Here is an 18272-nt window from a genome sequence, read left to right as displayed (position 1 = left end):
ACTTGGGAGCAGCCTGGTACCTCCGTCAGCAATGATCCCAGACGGGCAAGGAAAACAAATTGAGAGAGCGGTCCCAGAGAGACCCAAGGTCCCTCAAGGCCATTTCAATGTCATGAGGAAACAAAATTTTCTCCTTTTTTTCCCAGTGAGGATGACACCCCACGTTGTCCAGCTTAGTGCAGACAGTTCTCCTCTTTTCAGAGAGACCTCTTCTAGCTGACTGACGTGCAGTTCAGCTCTGTGGGGGCCTGCCTGCCTGCTGCCATGACTCCCTCCGGCCCATCGGCGATACTGGGCTCACTGGAGCACTGCCGGTGGCTAAAACTGGGCTGCAGGAGGAGGCACTTGTCGGTGCTGTCCGACTCCTCGATCACCATTCCCGTGTGCATCATGGAGGCCATCGCCAGGAGCTGGATATCCGAGTGGGCGTTGGCGACGGTGTGGCGGCGGATGCTCCCGCATTTCTCCAGGTAAGCCTCGCCCTCCTGCTCCGTCAGCGGGGTCAAGGCTGTCTCGCTGGGCTGCTGGCTCGGCACCACATGAGAGGAGTAATTCAGCATTTTAGGACGGGATCTGGAGTACCGCCTCTCTGGAAGAGAAAAAAGAAGCAGGTGTGGGCAACGGGGCGCAGGGAAAGCATCGCGATGCTGGTCTCAGGGAAGCAGAAGGAGTCGGTGTGCAGCCACAGTGCACCCAGGGAAGAGCCAGGTGCTCAGCAGCTCGTACTGCTGGTGTTTGGGGAGGACGCCTGCCTTTTCTGTGAGAGAAGCAAGACAAAAAGGGAACGAGCGCAGCAAAGGGACTTGCTTCTGCAACCACACGGTCTCATCGCTTACTAGCAGCTCAGCCAGGAGCTCCCACTCACAGGTACACAAAAATCAGCGACAATGAAGTGGCACAAGTCCCCGAGGAAACACCCAGCGAGGACCTGAGTCACCATCCCTTTCTCTGGGGAGTTTCTGTGAGGAGGTGGTGTCAGCTGGTGTCACTGGGACTGCCCCGACCTTACGCTGCTCTGCCTCTCCCGCTGCTGAAGGAAAGGTGGCTCTGCTAGCATTATCCCACCAGATTTTTTTAAGATTATGCAAGAAAAAAAAAACCAAACACATTTACTGCACTTTAAAACACATCTGGTTTGGGGGTTAGACACTACAAAGCACCTAGGAGTGATCAGCAACAGCCACCACAGCCCAAGGGGAAGGTGCAGAAGGGGAAGGCAGTACTTGCCCGGCAGAGGCGAAGGCGGTGACTTGGAATTGATGAGTGCAGGGTCTACAATCTGGTCAGCAACAAGCTTAAGGAGGACAAATGCCTGGTTTAAAACCCAAGCCCAAGGCGCAGCTCTCCAGCCCTGTGTTATGAGGAAACATTTCAACTCTGACACGGAAAGCTTTAAGAAAAGCAGGGGTTGGAGTCTGTGCCCTGGCTCGCTGTAATTCCCTCCTCCAGCAGGCTGAAGTATATTACTTTTCACCTGCTGCCTTCCCCTGCTGGGCAGCATTGCCATGTGGCGTGAAACAATTCACGTGGGCTGTGGCCGAAGCAACTGATAAAACTATTCCCTGCCTGTCTCTGTTTGTCACCATCTTCCAGTGTCTCATTTCCTAAAGTTGGAAGCCTTTAAATTGTATAAAACATTTCCACCAAGAGTGCAGAGCCCGAGAGAGAGAGAGTAACAAAATGCAAAGCAAAGCACCCATTACCAAAGGTTATAAAAGAGCTTTGGAAGCTTGCATCAGGAAGAAAAGCAGAAAACAAACTCTATATTGTTGCAGGGAGGAGCGGGTGAGCAGCCAAAACTCCACCACTGGCAGCAGCCAAGCTATGACAACACTTCACTCCGCTGCTGCCAGTAATACATTCATTCAAAATGGCTCGTTTCATGCTTAAGAATATGTGCAAATAATTTTTGAGGCTGGTTACAATTAAAAAAGACTCTTTAGACGTCACCTGCAGGTCAAGCTACAGCAAGCTGTAGTGTTGGAGGGGATTGGGACCTGACTCTTGAGGAAAAAAAAAATATTCACAGATGACTTTTGTGCAACAAAATTGAAACCCTTTATGATAAGAATCAGGTCAAAATGAGATTAAACTCTGCACTTTGAAAATACAGAGATTCCGTGTAGAAAAGTGCTGCTCTGCTGTCAATGTCGTGCAATGCAAACACGAGTTCTTCCTTTCCTCCCACTCAGCAGACGGTGGAACGGGGGCAAAAGGCCACCTTGGAAATGCACACAAATAAATGACAGCTAAAATCAAAGTCAATACAATGATTTCAAGGCCCATAAAATTTACTAAGCCGGCTCGTGTGATTTTTTTTTTTTTATGACACTAATGCCTTGTTCAGCTGGCAGAAATCCAGGAGAGCTAGAAACATCAGCAGAGGTCAGGCAGCTCCTTTTCAGACTTTCCCAGCAGCACGCAGGTGTCCCTAACCAGCAAACCAATCCCATCTTTTACGCTCTAGGTTTCACTTCAGGATCAGCTCTGCAAATCAATGCTAAACTGCATAACCACGTTTGCTTGCACAGAAGACATTTAATTGCCCAACAGTCACAAGAGCAAAAGCTTCGAGCCCCAGTTTGCCTAACGTGACGCCATGAGTTTTTTATAGGCACAGATCATCAGAATCCTGTTTAGTTCTTCTACTGCAAGACCATCTTTTCCTCTGAGCGACTAAGACGTAGTACGAGACAAGTTGTACGTCTCCAGCTACAGTCTGCATCAAAACAAATGCTAGAGCTTATAAAAACAGAGGGAGACTGGAGATTTCTTCAGCTGTTCTACTTAAATCTTCTTGCCTATGAGGCCAGCATCGCTACGCTCATCTCTTTGCTAGCCAATCTCTTCCAGCTGGTCGCCCATGTAAGCAGAGCTTCTGGATCACATGCGGGGAAGTTTTCCTCTAGGAGTATCTCCCTCCTGAAGTGAAATGTCAGTTCTCTGCCCTAGACCCATTTATCCACAGTTTAAACACAGATGTGCACCACCTCCCATCAACCAGCCTGCATACCCCGAGAGCTTCCACACAACGTGCGTATCTTACCAAGCAGGCAGGTGCTGCCAGAGAAGCTGTGATCCTCACACAGACCCAAGTACGGCGACACCACCTGCTTGACCAGTTCTTCCAGCTGTAGGTAGCCCTCACTAGGGCCAGCAGGTTCATGGACGCTCTGAAATTCAAACATTAAAAAGAGTCAACATCAGCCTCGTTCGGGTTTGAGCAAGGTTTTTCAGTAAAGCCTTGGGTCTGTCAAACGTCTCTGCACTGGAATATCCCAGCCATATCAGCAGACCATAGCTGATAAGCCCAAATGGAAACTCAGGTGCCATTTAGGTCAACCTCCTTGTGTCACAGCCACAACGCTATGGACATCGAGCAGCCAGCTGTTGTTTTTTTGCCCAAGGGACAGGGGGGTAACAAGGTCTGCTCACACCAAGGATTTGCACAGCCTAACTGCAGCAATATGATTATACCAGTGTAGTTGTACCAGGAAACATCTCTTTGTAGAAAAAAAAGCCTTGGGCAAAGCACTGCTCTTTTCCTAGGCAGGACTGCAGGAAAAGTACCCTCCGCAGTTCAGCTTACAACGGTGAAGATGGTAGATAACACCAACCAATTTAACAGTAATTTTAGAAACCGTTCACAGACTTTACTTCCTGCAAAGCCTCTGTGAGTTTTTCTTTCTCATATGTGTTGCTCTGAGACCCTCTTTGTGCTCAAGATCCTTTTATTAAAATACTTCAGGGAAACCGAGCCAGGAATTTAGTATCTCCTTCTATTGTAGTCTGGGTCACTGGGAACGTCAGGGCAGCAAGAACTCATACAGAAATACCAGCTTAGCCAGTTGACAATTGTGATTGTAATTCAGAGAGTTTCATTCCCCACCACTCATTATAAGGTATATTTGAGGAGAAACAAAAGTGAGAGGAACCCAAACAGCCACTTCTAATACAGTATTTTGCAGGACTGACAGGCTGGCTGATAGAAGAAAATAAACCAGCTGATATACTTGGCTGTAATGAGCATGCTTGGAAAATACTCTCTTGAGGTCTGGATAAAGAGGACAGTCCTCACAGGAGGTCTGGGTCTCTTGGGAGAAGCCTTTGGAAGATGGATAGCATTTTGCCTGCTGCCAGAAGGTATTGCTCCTCTCACGGGCACTGCTCAGCTTCCCAGCCAGCAGCCACGTGTCACTTCAACGGACGCTCACTCACATTGCAAAGGTGGGAAACCAGGAGAAAAAGGGCACAAAGGGGCGTGCAGAGAAGCTGGGAGGTGAAAATCTACCTGAAGAAAAAGAGGCCTAAGACTGTTCCTAGCTAGGGAGGAGAAACACCAAAGAGAAACCAGCCCTTTCACAGCAGCATCCTTACCTGTTCCCAGGAAAGCTCAAGACATCCAAAGTCAGCTCTCGTTTCTACACTGATCGCTCTCACGTAAGCACACATCCCTTCACCACACCCTGCACCCTCCCCACTCTCCTCTCCAGGGCTCACTGAGGTCGAGATACCCAAGCAGAGTCAGGCAAAGAAGAGCAGAGACTCCCCACCTGCAGAATTAACAGCATCTGGACAATGGAAGCTGGGAGTTTTGTCCGGACCAGAGGGAGAATTTCTTCCAGCTTTAATTTTAGCAAGACCAAGTCTCTGAAGCCAAGCAGAGCAATCTGACGAATAGTCAGCTCCTGACCCTAAAAAACACAGAAGACAAAATCCAAGAGTTGGTAGAGGCTCGCAATGAGCATTGCACCGACACACGTATGGAAACACGTATGCACACAGACATGCTGCCCGTCGCTGCTGTGTGCTTTGCCAGCTGCTCGGGTCGAGGATTCACGGTGCTCTGTGGTTGCTCGCCTCTCAGTCTCCGCGCCACACAAATTCTGAAATGAGTAACACCTCATCCAAGGCACCATTAGGTTTAGAGCAAAGCCAAAACCAGGCCTCTGTTTCACCAGAAGACTCTGTACTCCTGAAACCCAACTGCCATCCAATTTGGCTGCAAGCATCTGAAGTCCAGGATGGCTGCAGCTCATGTTTTTGGCACTCAGAGTTGAGAAACCAAAGAAGGTTTGGTAGGAAGAGAAGTTGGTACAGAACATTCCTAAGCTTATCTCCAGTCTGTGTTGGATCTTCTTTTTGCTCAACGTCTGCACTTTAGACCTTGCTGATGTGACAAAACCCCACAAACTCATTGCGGATTTTAGGATTTAGGCTGGAGCAAAGCTAGCAAGACTGCTTGTACCAAACGTCATTTGGAAAAGCAACAGCTTTAGTTTCCTTTGCACGGCGCTCCCTATCCTCCCAATTACTTCCTTACATCAACAACACAAGGCTCAACAGATGAAGATGTTGTAATGTTTCTCAGCTTATTTAAACACAGTCGGACTCCATATGGCATCCTGGTGTCACTGTCTTCCCCTCTGCTATGCTTAACACCAGCACAACTTTCTCCTGCCCCACCGCTGCTTAACAGCAGAAATTTTCCTCCCAGCCCTGCCCAGCACTTCTCCAGCCTCAAGAGTTTGCCTTGTTCTTCCCAGAACCTTAATCTCTGCCCCACAGTCTGTTTGGGAACCATTTTATGGTCTCCATAACACACTCAATATGGCAAATATTTAGCTGGAATGAATTAACAGCAGTTAATCATTAAATCATAATGGGTTTAATGCCATAATTAACAGCATCATCAATATGTAAATACAAATTAAAGCAAATAATCTAGAGGGCAGCTTGGCCGTAATAAAAGCACTTTCCTCTTTTTAAGCCATTGCTGTGTATTTAGAAACGTGGAGGTGTGGAAAACACCGGTCCGTATTTCTGAACCGTATTTCAGCAGCTGCACACTTTTTATTTATATCACGCAGTTTAGTCCCATTAACTTCATACCCCATTTCCCAATGCAAACATCTCGCTGTGCCAAACAAAACAAGATTTGCTATTCTTTTTTTGCACACCGAGTAGTTACATCAACAGCTGCAACTATACAAAAGCCAGTGACCTGTTTACATAGTTTCCCTCTGTACAGCAATTGAACCAACTTGGCTGCTTAAAGGTCATATTTCTGCAACAGCTCCGAGTCTGGGCTTTAAACTTAGCCGAGATAGGAAGCTACTTCTAGCTACTACCCCGGGTAACACACGCTCACACATTTGGCTGCCTTAGTTTCATTCTGAGTGGGCAGTTGGTGGGATCACCAAAGAGCACAACTGAACGATCAGGTCGACATTTGCAGCAGCAAAGATGGGGAATCACCTCCAAACTGACTTTCCCAGCTACGGGAGCAGCGTGGGAAGGACTTGGTGAGAGAGACCCACTGGGTGAGCTCTCTTCACATGACACACCGCGTAAACAGGGGCGTACAGCTCCCTGCTTGTAGGAAGGGCCCAATCTTGTTATTTAGGGCACTGGCCTGGGATAAGAGCAATTTCTTACTTCTTGCTGCACCAGCAAGTCCCTCTGTGGTAGCCTAGGGTAGCTTACTCAGAATCAAATTCTTGGAGGTATTAAGGTGATTTAAATTTATAGGTTTGTAGGACTTAAGTGCCTACAAAGCTTTAAATATTCCATCTGTTACCTTTTGGTTCCTCATCCATAAAATGGCAATTCTTCTTTAACTTCATAGCCTCTACGATATATTTTGGAGTGACTGATTTCATGACAAGACGAATACAGTCAGAAAATTACACTTTCAAAGAGTCTCAACATGCCGTAGTAGTGCTTTCACCACTACCACCAAGTTACTTCCAAAAGCTGCACCCACTGTGCAGTAACTTCTGTTCAGTTTCTCATTAGAGATGTTTAATAGCCGTGGAGCAATTTTTTTTTTGTCTTTTGGAAGACTTATTAGCACCAGTGGCTATGGCACGCAGTTAGCTCAGCTGTTTCCACAGTGCACAGATAACTGCAGTGCAGATGCAGACAGGCCCCTGCTTAAAGAGATCAGATCACTCCCTGACTGAGAATTAGTTGCAAAAAGGGAGAAAGGGAGGATATAACAGTTGTGCAGTGTTACCTGCCAAACACCTACCTTCAAGCATCTGCAGCAAGGAAAGAACAAAAATAAACACAGTAGAAAGGTTAGTGTCTGTCTTTGCAGAAGTCCGTCTTCTTTTAGGAAATGTCAGCTTTAATAGGTTTAGAGGGAAATGACAACCTTTGAGTTTTACCTGCTGCCTTTCAAACAACACGAGGGGGAAATAACTTTAAAAGGCTCTAGGAAAGTACGTCTTGTGGAAGAGGCAAAAGCCAAGAGGAGGAGGTGAGCGTTTCCCAGAACGCCGCCCTCCTCACGAGCTACATTTTTCTTTTCCTCTGATGGAAGAGGAGATTAAAATAGGCTGGGGAGGTAATTAAAGTGCTCATACGGAAACGCTGACTAAAACTATGTTAAAAAATTATAAAGCTCAACACTTCCAATGGGATACTCAGCTTTCAAAATACTCCGTGTAAACAAGTCTTGCATAAAGCTGGGCATTCTTCCCCTACCTATAGATTTACCAATCCCCTTATTAAAGCTTAAGAAGAACCCAACCAACCAAACAAAAAACCCAGCAGAGGATTTTCCAAAGGCACGGCTGGGACACATTAGCCCTCCAAAGGTAGTTAGGGTGAGTTAAAGCACGTTTGCTCCAGCTCTCATCTTCAGATTTGTTCCTCTGAGGACAAGTTGTCAGCGTTGTCATCCACACCAACAGTCCCAGATGTTTAAAAATGGAAGAACCATAAATAGAAATGGCCCGGAGCTTCAGTCTGGACAAGGTATATAGTCCAATGATTTCAGCATTCAAGCTTCGCACTGGCTGAGGGTAGACAAAAGGGAATAAATTCAGCCCCAAGCACTGTGCTTGCCTAGCAGATTCTCACACTCCTTACATGGCTAAGGCTGATTTGGGGAAAATCTATTTCCTCCCAGATTCAGTTTAAAGGTTTTGAGATCCATTTAGCCAGTGGCTGAACAGTGCTGCTGGAACACTTACATTGTTTCATTTGACTGAAGGCTGAATTATAATTAAGATTACCTGGACTGGGTAGAATATTGCCTGGAGTGTAGGAAGAGTCTCCGTAAAATAGTGATCCCAGATTTCAGACAGGACATCAATGCGATCCTCACCTACGGAAATAGAGCAAGAGGGAGAAACAGCTTTAGGGACAGAGACACTAAAACCAAGTTGAATTTTCCCACGACTCTCCAACTCCCCAAACAAGAGGCACAAACCTCCCTTCACATTCACCATTTCCACCCAAAACTGGATGTTGTTCAGCTCACAGCCAGCACGCTCAACGCACCTTAGGAACTGACGCTGAAAACCAGCAGGTCACAGCCAGCATCAGGGAGACTGAGCTCAGCCAGGGAGACCACTGGGAAGAGCTGAGCCCCCACTCCCCAGCCAGACTTGGGGCTACCTCTCACACGACTCCGACTCAAACAAACATCCCCAGCTGTAAGTGGGTGTTTAAAACAAAGGCAGGCTGAGTTACACAACTCATGATTCCCCTAACAGGAATACAACTGTGGTCAAAAGCCTATTATTAACAAAAATAAAATGCTTTACTGAACATCGTCACTTGAATAGACATTTTAAATTGTGCTCACAGGCTTGATTTGCAGAGCTCCGTGTTTCTCAGCAGTTGGACCCAAAGCCTCTAAGTTTTTTTAGGAGATTTTTCCCACCCCAAAGGCCAAAGGTTTCCAATATTTCATCGAGTTTTAGATACATCCTGCAGAAATTTCAGGTGCAAATACAGACACAGGTTTGATAACACAAGGTTCTGACAAAAGGATTTTCCAGGACACCTTCCACAAAGCCTCAGCTGGACCAAAAAGGCAGCCAAGCCTCAAGGAGCAGTAAGGAACGGAAGGCAGCTGCTCAAGGCAGCTTTGAAGGCTCAGCCTCAAGGTGACTAAAGGCCCTACAGGAGGGACAAGAACACATGTAAAAGTGCCACTCAAAGGAGCCTTATCCCTGTGAACTGAAGTGCCTTTCCCATCTGGGGACTTCCCACGTGGGTTTTCACTGTGCTTGCCCGTGCATTGAGCTGCTCAGGACACAGCCAGAGAGCAGAGAGACAGCAGGGCCAGGTCCTGCAGACGTTTTCTTTTGAGCAGAGAGCCCGCTGACAACCGCAGGAGGTTTCAGAGGGAGGCTTTGGGTATGACACCAGCTTCAAAACTGGAACTGCAGGCAGACGAACACCTACCCAACACTCCCATAACAGCTGCCCACTGCCAGCAAGTGCCAACCCTAAGTGAAGGTGACAACAGGAAACAGGCTAATTGAAGGTTTAAATTTTTCCCTCCTCTGCCTCCTCCCCAGGACTGCAACGCTCTGGTGTGTGGAGCCAGAACGAGACGTCGCACATCACTTGTCCTTCTGAAGGAGAAAGGGGAATGGTTTGCTTCTTCAAGAAATCATAAATCCTACAGGCATTGAAAGAGATTCTGACAGACTGCATAGAGAAAATCACATTAAAATAAGGGGCTGTGATTTGAAAAACAGACACAGTAAAACCTTGCCATGCCCTGCAGCAGGGACATGATTCCAGCTCTGAGTACTGGGACAGAAGAAATTTTCCAGGAAGGCAGAGCTAACCGAGAAGCGTGTACAAGTTCTTGTTGCTGTGACCACAAAACCTGCAATAAGCCTATACGTTATCAAAGAAAGGTGCCCGTGAGTCATCTCCTGCAGAGATGTCAGCTGGCACAGGCTGTGTCTCCAATGTCACTTCAAACTAGGGACAAAAAAAAAAAAAAGAGGCACAGGAAGAGGGTTTTGCTCTCTGCCTGGGAAACTTCCTCGCACCTCAACTACTTGTGCAGCTGCAGACTACTCCCAGGCAGCTCTCAGCCTCCTACAGACTGACATTCGATTTTTATAATGCCAGAACAGATACTAGAATAGTCTGATATGAATACAGGAAAAAAAAACTGCAATAAGCTGCACAGCGCTCATTCTGAAGAGCTGGAAGAAGCAGGGCAGGTACCCTCATATGGGAAAATGCATGAATCTGCCTTTTTTTCCTCCCTTGGAAAGGAAGGAAAGATCCTGCTGGGTGTGTGCCAAAGGAGCAACTGCATGGCTCCGGTGGGGTCCGAGTCCTACAGTTTGCTGGCCAGGTGGAGAAGTCACTTGGCGAAGGATGGTGCAGAGGAATCCAGCATCAGCAATGACATGAGATTATAAATTTCTATTGGCATTTAACGACCCAGATACAGCAGGTTGGTGATTAGCAAGGGACCTTCCCTCCAGGCTACAAAACTGGGTCAAATCAAACAGCAGCCTGGTTTTGAATAGAGACATGTGCTCCAGAGAGCTCGCTCTGCTTGAGCAATCTGTTAATAAATGTGACTAACTCCCCACACATCCAACACCGAGAGCTGCTCGGCCACGCTGGCTCTGCAGCAGCACTCGTCTGTACCCCAGGGGCTTGAACAAAACTTCATGTGTGATCAACTTCATTCCTGAAGGATTTTGTTCCCATCCAACTGACGGGTTTGAGGTTTTTTTCTTTAAACTTACACGCAGCCTGTTGGTTCAGCTGTCGAAAGTGTGGCACAGTAACCAAAACGGTGCTTACACAGAGCTGCAGATCACATTGAGAAATAAAAGGCAGAAGGCAGCTCCCAGCAGATTTGCAACAGGATCCACGCACAGCCCAAAACTACTTTGATCCTGGGTTCAACGGTGAAGATGCGGCTGGTGGGAGTGTTGCAGCTACGTGGCTTTTCAGAGAGTCCACCACCCCTTAAGTCTCACCAGGGCTGCAGAGCAACCTGGCTCCCAGGAGGTTGTGTGGCAGCCTAAGACAGCACCAGAAAGGTCTGTATGTTTTCCAGACACGTGAATCATCTTGTCTGACCAAACATCAGAAGCACAGCTCCCTTCCAGAATGGGTTTCTTACTGTACTTGCCTTCACACAGCTTAACCTTCTCCTCTATAAACAGCAAGCCTTTCACAAGGAGCTGGTTCTGCCAAGAGAGAAGAGAGACATGCGTTTTCCTTTTCTGAGATTTCAAATAAACACGGAAGAGTAAGTTTTATTCAGATGTTATCCACTCTGCATGCAGTTATCTCAAGATTAGTCCTACCACAGTACTTTCTCCCAGCAGACCTAGTCTCACTGCGAGTGCTAGATATTCATTCACCTCCCCTCGCTCTGCCAGGCAGGAGAACACAACAGACACAGAAGACAGTTGCCAGAATTGGGAAGGAAGGACCTGTCCTGGGTCACAGGGAGAGAGTCAAGAAAATAAAATTGTTTGTAATGTAAGAGCGCAGCCACATAAGCCATACCTCAGCCATATCGCAGAGGTGGTCGAGGGGCCAAACGCTACCAAAACACCCCACTCCTTTCTGTTGTACTAGCTCAGTGCTTGCCTGACTGCACAGCCCAAAACCTTACTTCTCTAGTTCTACCTATTCTCTTTCTCCAAGCCTTTTTTTTTTTCCTCCTTATATTGAGCAGTTGGATCACGTCAGTATGGTGTCCCGAGCTGCAGAAGAAGTGGCAGGAGCTAGTCTTTCGAGATAAAATTAGCTAGCGCGGACCAGACAAATCAGGACATCTAAGTATCTGATAAGTTTTCTGTTCCCATGTCCCCAAACATAAGAACATAAAAACAACACCTACCTGTTTTTCCTCCCAACTAGGAGAACCAGTTAAGCTGAAAAGCTTTGAGACTCCCCAAGAAAGGAGCTGCTATCACCACACTATTACTGCAGCCTAAAAGGCTCACTCTCGTCACAGATGATACCAACAGAGAGCAAAGCCCTCTGCCATGGAGCCACAGAATGGTTCGCGTGGGAAGGCACCTTAAAGATCACCTCGGATTTTGCGAGTAGGTCGAGGCTGAGAGACTGCAGAGACACCCTATCAGTAAGGAAACGTCTCTCCATGCACTGTCCTGCTGGAGAAGTTTTATTCAAAAAGGTGTCAGGTAGGAAAACATCGAAATTAATAAAATTGGGGACAGAATTCAAGGAACTGCTTTCGGTTTGGAACCCCGCCGCACGCAAGGCGAGCTCCCGAGGCCCCGTGGGGCTGGGTGCCGCTGCGATTCTCTAGCAGAACTATAGGTATGGGTGGGATCTCCATTCAAATTTTAGATTTGTTCCGCAGAAATAAGTGACAGGTGTCAGGCTCTGGAGAACAACAAAAAAAGACTTTCCAGGAAAGAGTAAACAACACACGAAAGAAGCAGGAAGAAATCTGGAATGTAAAAAAAAATTACGAGGGGGGGGAAAAAAAATAAAACAAACCAAAAACAAAGTGAAACCCACTTACTGTTCAGGCCAAAACAGAGTGTAAGATAACATTTGGAGTGATATTGCACTTTATTAATAAGCTGAAAGCATTTGGAAGTATTAAAGTACTTCAATCCTTTATTTTTCAACCTATAGCTCAAGGTGATAACAGCTCATATACTGCAGGGAATGAAACTGTCTCATTTTAAACTACTATATAATAAAAAAAAAATATATATGCATAAAGGTATCATGCTTATTTTCTCATGTTTCTCACAAGAAATATGAATTCCTTCTCTATCTGCACTGGAACATTACGTTTCAATTTACATATTTGTCCTGAGCACTACAGATAGAATTTTCCAGCTATTTTGCTTGTAAGTTAGTATTATTGATGCTTTCTGCTTTCAGAGGGGGTTTTTTATATTATTTTACCACTGTGTCAGCAAACAAAGCATGCTTTGGCACACCTTTATGGGCAGCATAGTTCTAACTGTTAAAAATAGACACATTAATCATTACCTGGTAGTAAAGGATTTATGATGCTCTTTTGAATGTATTATCCATAATTCCATGTGCTAAGTAGCTTGTGTCAACTCATTGGGGTTTTTTTAAATAAAAAAGAAAAGAAAAAGTACAGCTCCATACAGTTACTAAAGATTGTTTCAATTATCCTCTCAAATTTTCCATTTTCCTGTGGAAGAGAGACATAAAAACCACACCAAACACATTTCATTTCCCTTCTTTTCGATCTTAAAAATATCTGAAAATTTTACTTATCTGTCATTTCTGCTAAAATCATAGGCTTAGAAATAGATTCAGCCTGAACATTGGCCCCTCAGAGCAAGCCAGACAGGTAAATTTTCATTAAGAAACCCTATAGGGTTTGCTGACAAATCAGTACAGTCCGATAAATGCAGGCGCAGCAGAGGTCTGAATCAGACCTAAATGACAAATCTCACTCAACTGCTTTATCTCTGGTTGCCGGAGGCAACACAGAGGTGCAGAGCTAAGAGGAAAAATAAACCTTTTATTTGCAAGCAAGACCAGATAAAGACACCGACTGAGCTCGAAGGGCAGGTTTTTTGGAAAAAGTTTAGCTGCCACCTTCAATCTCGAGAGATTGCTCCCTTTGCTAAAAGGGAGCTTGTGAAAGCTCACAGGTTGAACCCCTCGACTTTTCTCAGCACAGAAAACCACAAATAACTGTTTCAGGCATATACCATCGAGTCGTGCAGCTAAGAGAAAGCCTTCAAGTAAGTTCTCAAATGCCCTGAGTTTTGGAAGAGAGGATTTAAAGCTCTAGAAAAAAAGAAAAAAATCACTTTTAATTTTTCTTGTCTTAGTAAAAACCCTTCAAAAAATTTACATGTTCTTCCTACTCTTGAAAGTAAGCTGTGCTGGAATGGCTGGGAATTAAAAAAAATAGAATTTGAAGGTAGTCACATGCTACGCTAGAAAACATGGACACTTTCCAGGTAATTCCTTCTTTTTCCCAGGATGGATATTCTCCCCTTCCCATCCTGTTACAGAAACTGAGGAATAATTGTAGTTCCTGCAGCGCATGTAGTTCCTGCAGGTGGAAGCTGTCCCAGGCACAACAGCAGTGCCAGGCACCTTCTCCATCCCTCCACCTCGTCAGGAGCCGGTCATCCTCAACAGGGACCCTTCCTCTGTGGGCTCCTGCTACGTTCCAGACCAAACGGTCCCCCTCCCAAAGGAAAATCAGATATTGTGGGTTGGGAATGCTCCGACAGCCTCCAGGCAGAACCAAGGATTTGGGGGTGACAGTCGTGCCACTAGCACATCTCGCTCTGCTGTGGGTGGTGGGTTCAAGGAGAAGGGTTGCAAAAAGCGGCTAAGCCGCTGCTCTTGAGGAGGGGAAAGTTTACATGAACACTTGCCTAATCACAGACAAATTCTGTTTTCTCTTCGTGTCCCCAAGCTGAACGTGGCCAGTACGCCTTTAAGAAGCCACAGCAAAATTAACAAATTAATACCAGTTCATCAAACAGAAACATAAGCTTGGAAGAGGAGTAAAGTGATCCAGAGCAAACTGAAGATAATTGACCCCATTTTGTTGGGTGAGAAAAAAAAAATATCATTTTTCTTCATCTACACATTACAGCCTCCTCTTTGAACCAACTGAAACGTTGTCTTCTAGTGTTAAAACAAAATTTTATAAGCTCTACAAGCACATAGCCACTGTTTCTTGGATAATCTGTTGTTAATTTGAGAAAAAATAATCACCCAAACTTACTTGGCAAGTATTTTCTACAAAGTTACTGCCAGTTGCACACAAACACCTACCTACTTCTTGGCAGTGTTTTACAAAACGCACATTTATGTGAGCTGCAGCATCTCAGAGCTGGAGCATGCACCCCCCCCATCTTTTTTTCTTCCCCCCTCCCTCTAGAAAGAGAAGAAATAGTGACAGAAGCAGAGAGATCATTTCAGTCCTACCTGGGGAAAAAATTGCAAGATCAATATGAAATAACATCCTGAAATGACTGTTCTAGAGACAACTTTGTTCAAAACAGATTAAAGAAAAAAAAAAAAGCCCACTAAAAGAGAAAGTGATGCAGGGAGAGTAAGAAGGAGACCAGAGCAGGCAGCAGGGCCAGGACGCAGACCATGATGCGAGGCAGCAGCTCAGGGAAAACCCCGCGGCCGGGCCCCCCAGCTCCGAGTCACAGCTCCAGGCAGGGCCCTGCTCAGCCAGGCCATGGCTTTTGGTGGTAGCAACCAGGCACCACCTCAAGCGAACCACACACCCCTCTGGGGCCCATGGGTGCAGGGGGTTTTGGGTTGCCCCTCCTGCCGCTGCCCCCCAGGGCTGGGTCCTCGGCTCGGCTCGCAGTAACAGGGCTGAGCTGCGGGTGACCCCGTGGGTGATAACGAAGCTGGGCAGTTGCTATGGAGTCTCTGGAGCTGCTCCATGACAGCTCAGTCCTAGAAAGCAGCAGGTGAAGCAGAAATAATTAGCAGACCTGCATGAACAGGGGTTCCCAGTCAGTGAGGACAGAAATACAATCACACAGACCAGTTTGACACAAAAGGGTACTGCAGACATACGGCTGAGCTCTGCGAATCCCCCAAGTGTGAATTCTTTCCCCGGAGCAGTGGCTGAGCTGCTGCAGGCCCTGGCAGGCAGGAGACATCACTTGGCCAGAGAAGAGCTGCTTTTACCCAGCAATAACCCTCAGCCCAGCTACCTGCACAACTATTTCCTCACCTCACTGCAAAACAGGTAGAAGCAGAAACCTGGCACCAAGGAAAGAAATGTCACATGCACCAGGTTTTTCTCTTTGACTAAGCGGGAGAAAGGGACACACAGCATTTCCAGCTGGTGGCATGGCTTTACAAAGCAGCTTTTCGGAGGAGAGCAAGCCTCATGAGAGATGCTGGACAGGCTGGAGTCCCAGAAAAACACACAGTGGGGACTTAAGCAAAAGCTTAAGTAGAGCGGGGAAGCATCTTCCCCTTATCACTGCAAAACCAGCTAACCTACAGCGAGAGGAACTCTGACCACGGGGAAGGTTCGTCTCTCCCACTTCTGCCTGCTCCAAAGGGAAAGGGCAACATGAATTTCGGCTCGAACATGAACTTCCCTTGTCCCTGCTACCACTTACTTTCGCGGCTATCTATTACAATCTTGCTATTCTGACTTTGCTCGACAACCCCAGCAACATGGGTGCTCACACGTTGTGGTTTCTATGGTTTTGCAGACAAACAGAAAGCCAGGCCCAATTCTGAGTCAGGACTTGTTGTTTCCCGTGGCTCCCCACCTAAGCAGGCTGGAAATTATGTAATAGCTTTGCTTCTGGTTTTAAGACATCCAAGCTCTCATTAGATTAAATGAGGAAATGGTCTACTCAGAATTCCTCATCTTCCAGCGCAGACACTGGATGTCGGGCTGGAGAGGCACCAGCTCTGGGCATCTGGCTTTCTGCATCTCCAGTCCGTGGGTGCTGGGAGAGGTTACAGGGCCTGCGAAGGGATCGAGTCTCTCTGTCTCAGTTTGGAGCTAACGTGCATAAATCGGGCAGGTCTGCTGAAGTGGTTAGCTGTGAAATAGCTAACACTTCTGTTTTCCCCCATTAGTTTCAAGATTAAGGAGCCCGCAGAGAGGGAGAAGAAATAGTTTAGCCCTTCCGAACTCTTTGTTTCAGGGTGTTTGCAGAATCGGGGAGATAATGCATCAAGTTATCAACACTCGCTAGTTTACTATTTCAAAAGTTTTCTCCACAAGGAGGGTCAGACAGCATAAAAGTGAAAGAAGCTTATCTGAAAAAAAATCAAAACCCCACATTACAGCTGCCTCAGAGAAATCCCAATCACCAATACACCCTGCTCCTCCAAATCCCAGCCTCTTCCACAGTCACAGGATTCTTGCCCACCGGGGTTCAGCTGGCCACCCAAGAACTAAGCCAGCAGAAGGCTCTTTGCTGGGTGCCAGAGCAGAGGGCTAAATACGAAGTGCCCCTTCTCAATAGCAAGAAACTCTCAGGCCCTGGAAAACCTGGAGCCTGAAGCATTGCTTTAAGGCAGCTCTGCAGCAAGTATTACAAGTCCCAGCTCTCTGGCATATACACTCCAACTCTGATCCAAGGAGATGGCTTGTGTATATAATAAAGCAGCAGATTTATAAACACAAATCTCCTTCAGAATGAAACATCTGAGTTCCCACTGAAGCCCTTGCAGGAATTCCATTTCGCTTTGACAAATACAAAACAGACTCGGTAATTTCGGTATGATGATGGTTTGGTTGCAGAGGAAGACTGTCTAAACCCCATCCGTTTCCTAAATCTTCCTTTAGCAACTTCAGGAGCTAAAAACGGGTACTTTTTATGAGTATTGGTGAAAAGGACTCGCAAGCAGTGAAGTTGATCACAAAGAAATATTTGTCTCACTATAAAAGCTTTGCTCCATCTTAGTCTTAAATATTCAGTGGTTAGAAAAATTACATGTGTGTATAAAATATACATAATGTAAGAACCAGAACCCTTTAAACAACGGAAAATGTGATTTTAAAAATTATCTTAGTGGCTTCTGTTTTACAAGTGCTCTGGCATAAGAAATGGAAAACGTTTAAGTCAATTTATCACAGTTAAATACTACATGATCCAGTTAGCTGCTCTAATTGCTGCTAGGGTATTTAAAACTGCATGGTTACACGTGAAAGCAGATCCCTTGGGGTCCATTTCAATCCAAGAGCACAGTAAACCTGGTTCTTGTGATAGCTTTTGAGGGGGCTTTAACAGATGGAGGAGGAAGCCACTATCCAAAGCTGTGCTTCCACTCCACTCCCCGTCCAGGTGATCTTCCATTGTCAGAGGCAACGAGCACAAGTCAAAGGAATAAGTTGAAAATTTTCTTTTTTTCTTCCAAGATTACTTTTCAGCCAAGTCAGCAGTTTGATACAACCCTGCACATTTTGGTGACAAGCAGCCTTCCCATATGTCAATAGGCATCAGCAGTGAAAGTGAACCCAAGGACAAATGATGTTGTCAGCCCTTCTCTGGCACAGCCCTTCTCCCCAACTCCACGGCCCAAGGATTTTTTGAGTAAAGGCGTTTGGGACGGAGCAGTAACTTTTATCACTGCCACGCGCTGCCAGTCTAGAATGTGAAATAAGTCTGCATCTGAGCTCACAGCGGGGGAAAAAAGCTCATTTCCTACAATAGCCTGTATCTCACAGTTTCTCTCATGGCTTGCCAGCACCAAGAGTTTTACTTCAGGCTAAGTCTGACAAATGCCAAGTCACTCCTTTTAACGAAGAAAAAAAAAAGAAGAAGAAGGAGAAAAAAAACAACAAAATGAACCCGAAATGAAACACGAGTCCCAGCGGCTGCAGTGGGAGAACAGCAGCTGCAGGTGCATGTACACCAAGGTATTTGCACAAGTGTGAGCTGAGAGATTGACAAAAAAAAAAAACCACACCAAATTCAGAGGCGAGCTGAGCCCTTCTACTGCACGCTCTGCCTCGGTGGTAGCATGGTGCCCAGTACCTGCACTGCCAC

The 18272-nt window shown here is 46.2% G+C and overlaps 1 protein-coding gene across 2 annotated transcripts in view; it reads right to left on the bottom strand.

Moving 5' to 3' along the window:
• Positions 1 to 212: 212 nt before the first annotated feature.
• PRR5L (proline rich 5 like) overlaps positions 213 to 18272 on the bottom strand; it is a 24688-nt gene continuing 6628 nt past the window's right edge. The window contains exons 4-9 of one of the 2 annotated variants that reach the window (XM_009867756.1): positions 10916 to 10973; positions 8025 to 8116; positions 4554 to 4694; positions 3086 to 3173; positions 1574 to 1586; positions 213 to 621 (exon numbers count right to left, since the gene is read on the bottom strand). In XM_009867756.1, coding sequence (XP_009866058.1) covers positions 213 to 621; positions 1574 to 1586; positions 3086 to 3173; positions 4554 to 4694; positions 8025 to 8116; positions 10916 to 10973 — 801 coding nt within the window. Of the gene's footprint in view, positions 622 to 1573; positions 1587 to 3046; positions 3174 to 4553; positions 4695 to 8024; positions 8117 to 10915; positions 10974 to 18272 lie in introns of both variants that reach the window. The other variant, XM_009867757.1, reaches the window with a different exon arrangement.

Source organism: Apaloderma vittatum, unplaced genomic scaffold (assembly GCF_000703405.1).
Source record: "Apaloderma vittatum isolate BGI_N311 unplaced genomic scaffold, ASM70340v1 scaffold1344, whole genome shotgun sequence".
NCBI classification, from domain to species: domain Eukaryota; kingdom Metazoa; phylum Chordata; class Aves; order Trogoniformes; family Trogonidae; genus Apaloderma; species Apaloderma vittatum.
The sequence above is the reverse complement of the archived record's forward strand: the minus strand, read 5'-3'. Positions and strand labels throughout refer to the sequence as shown.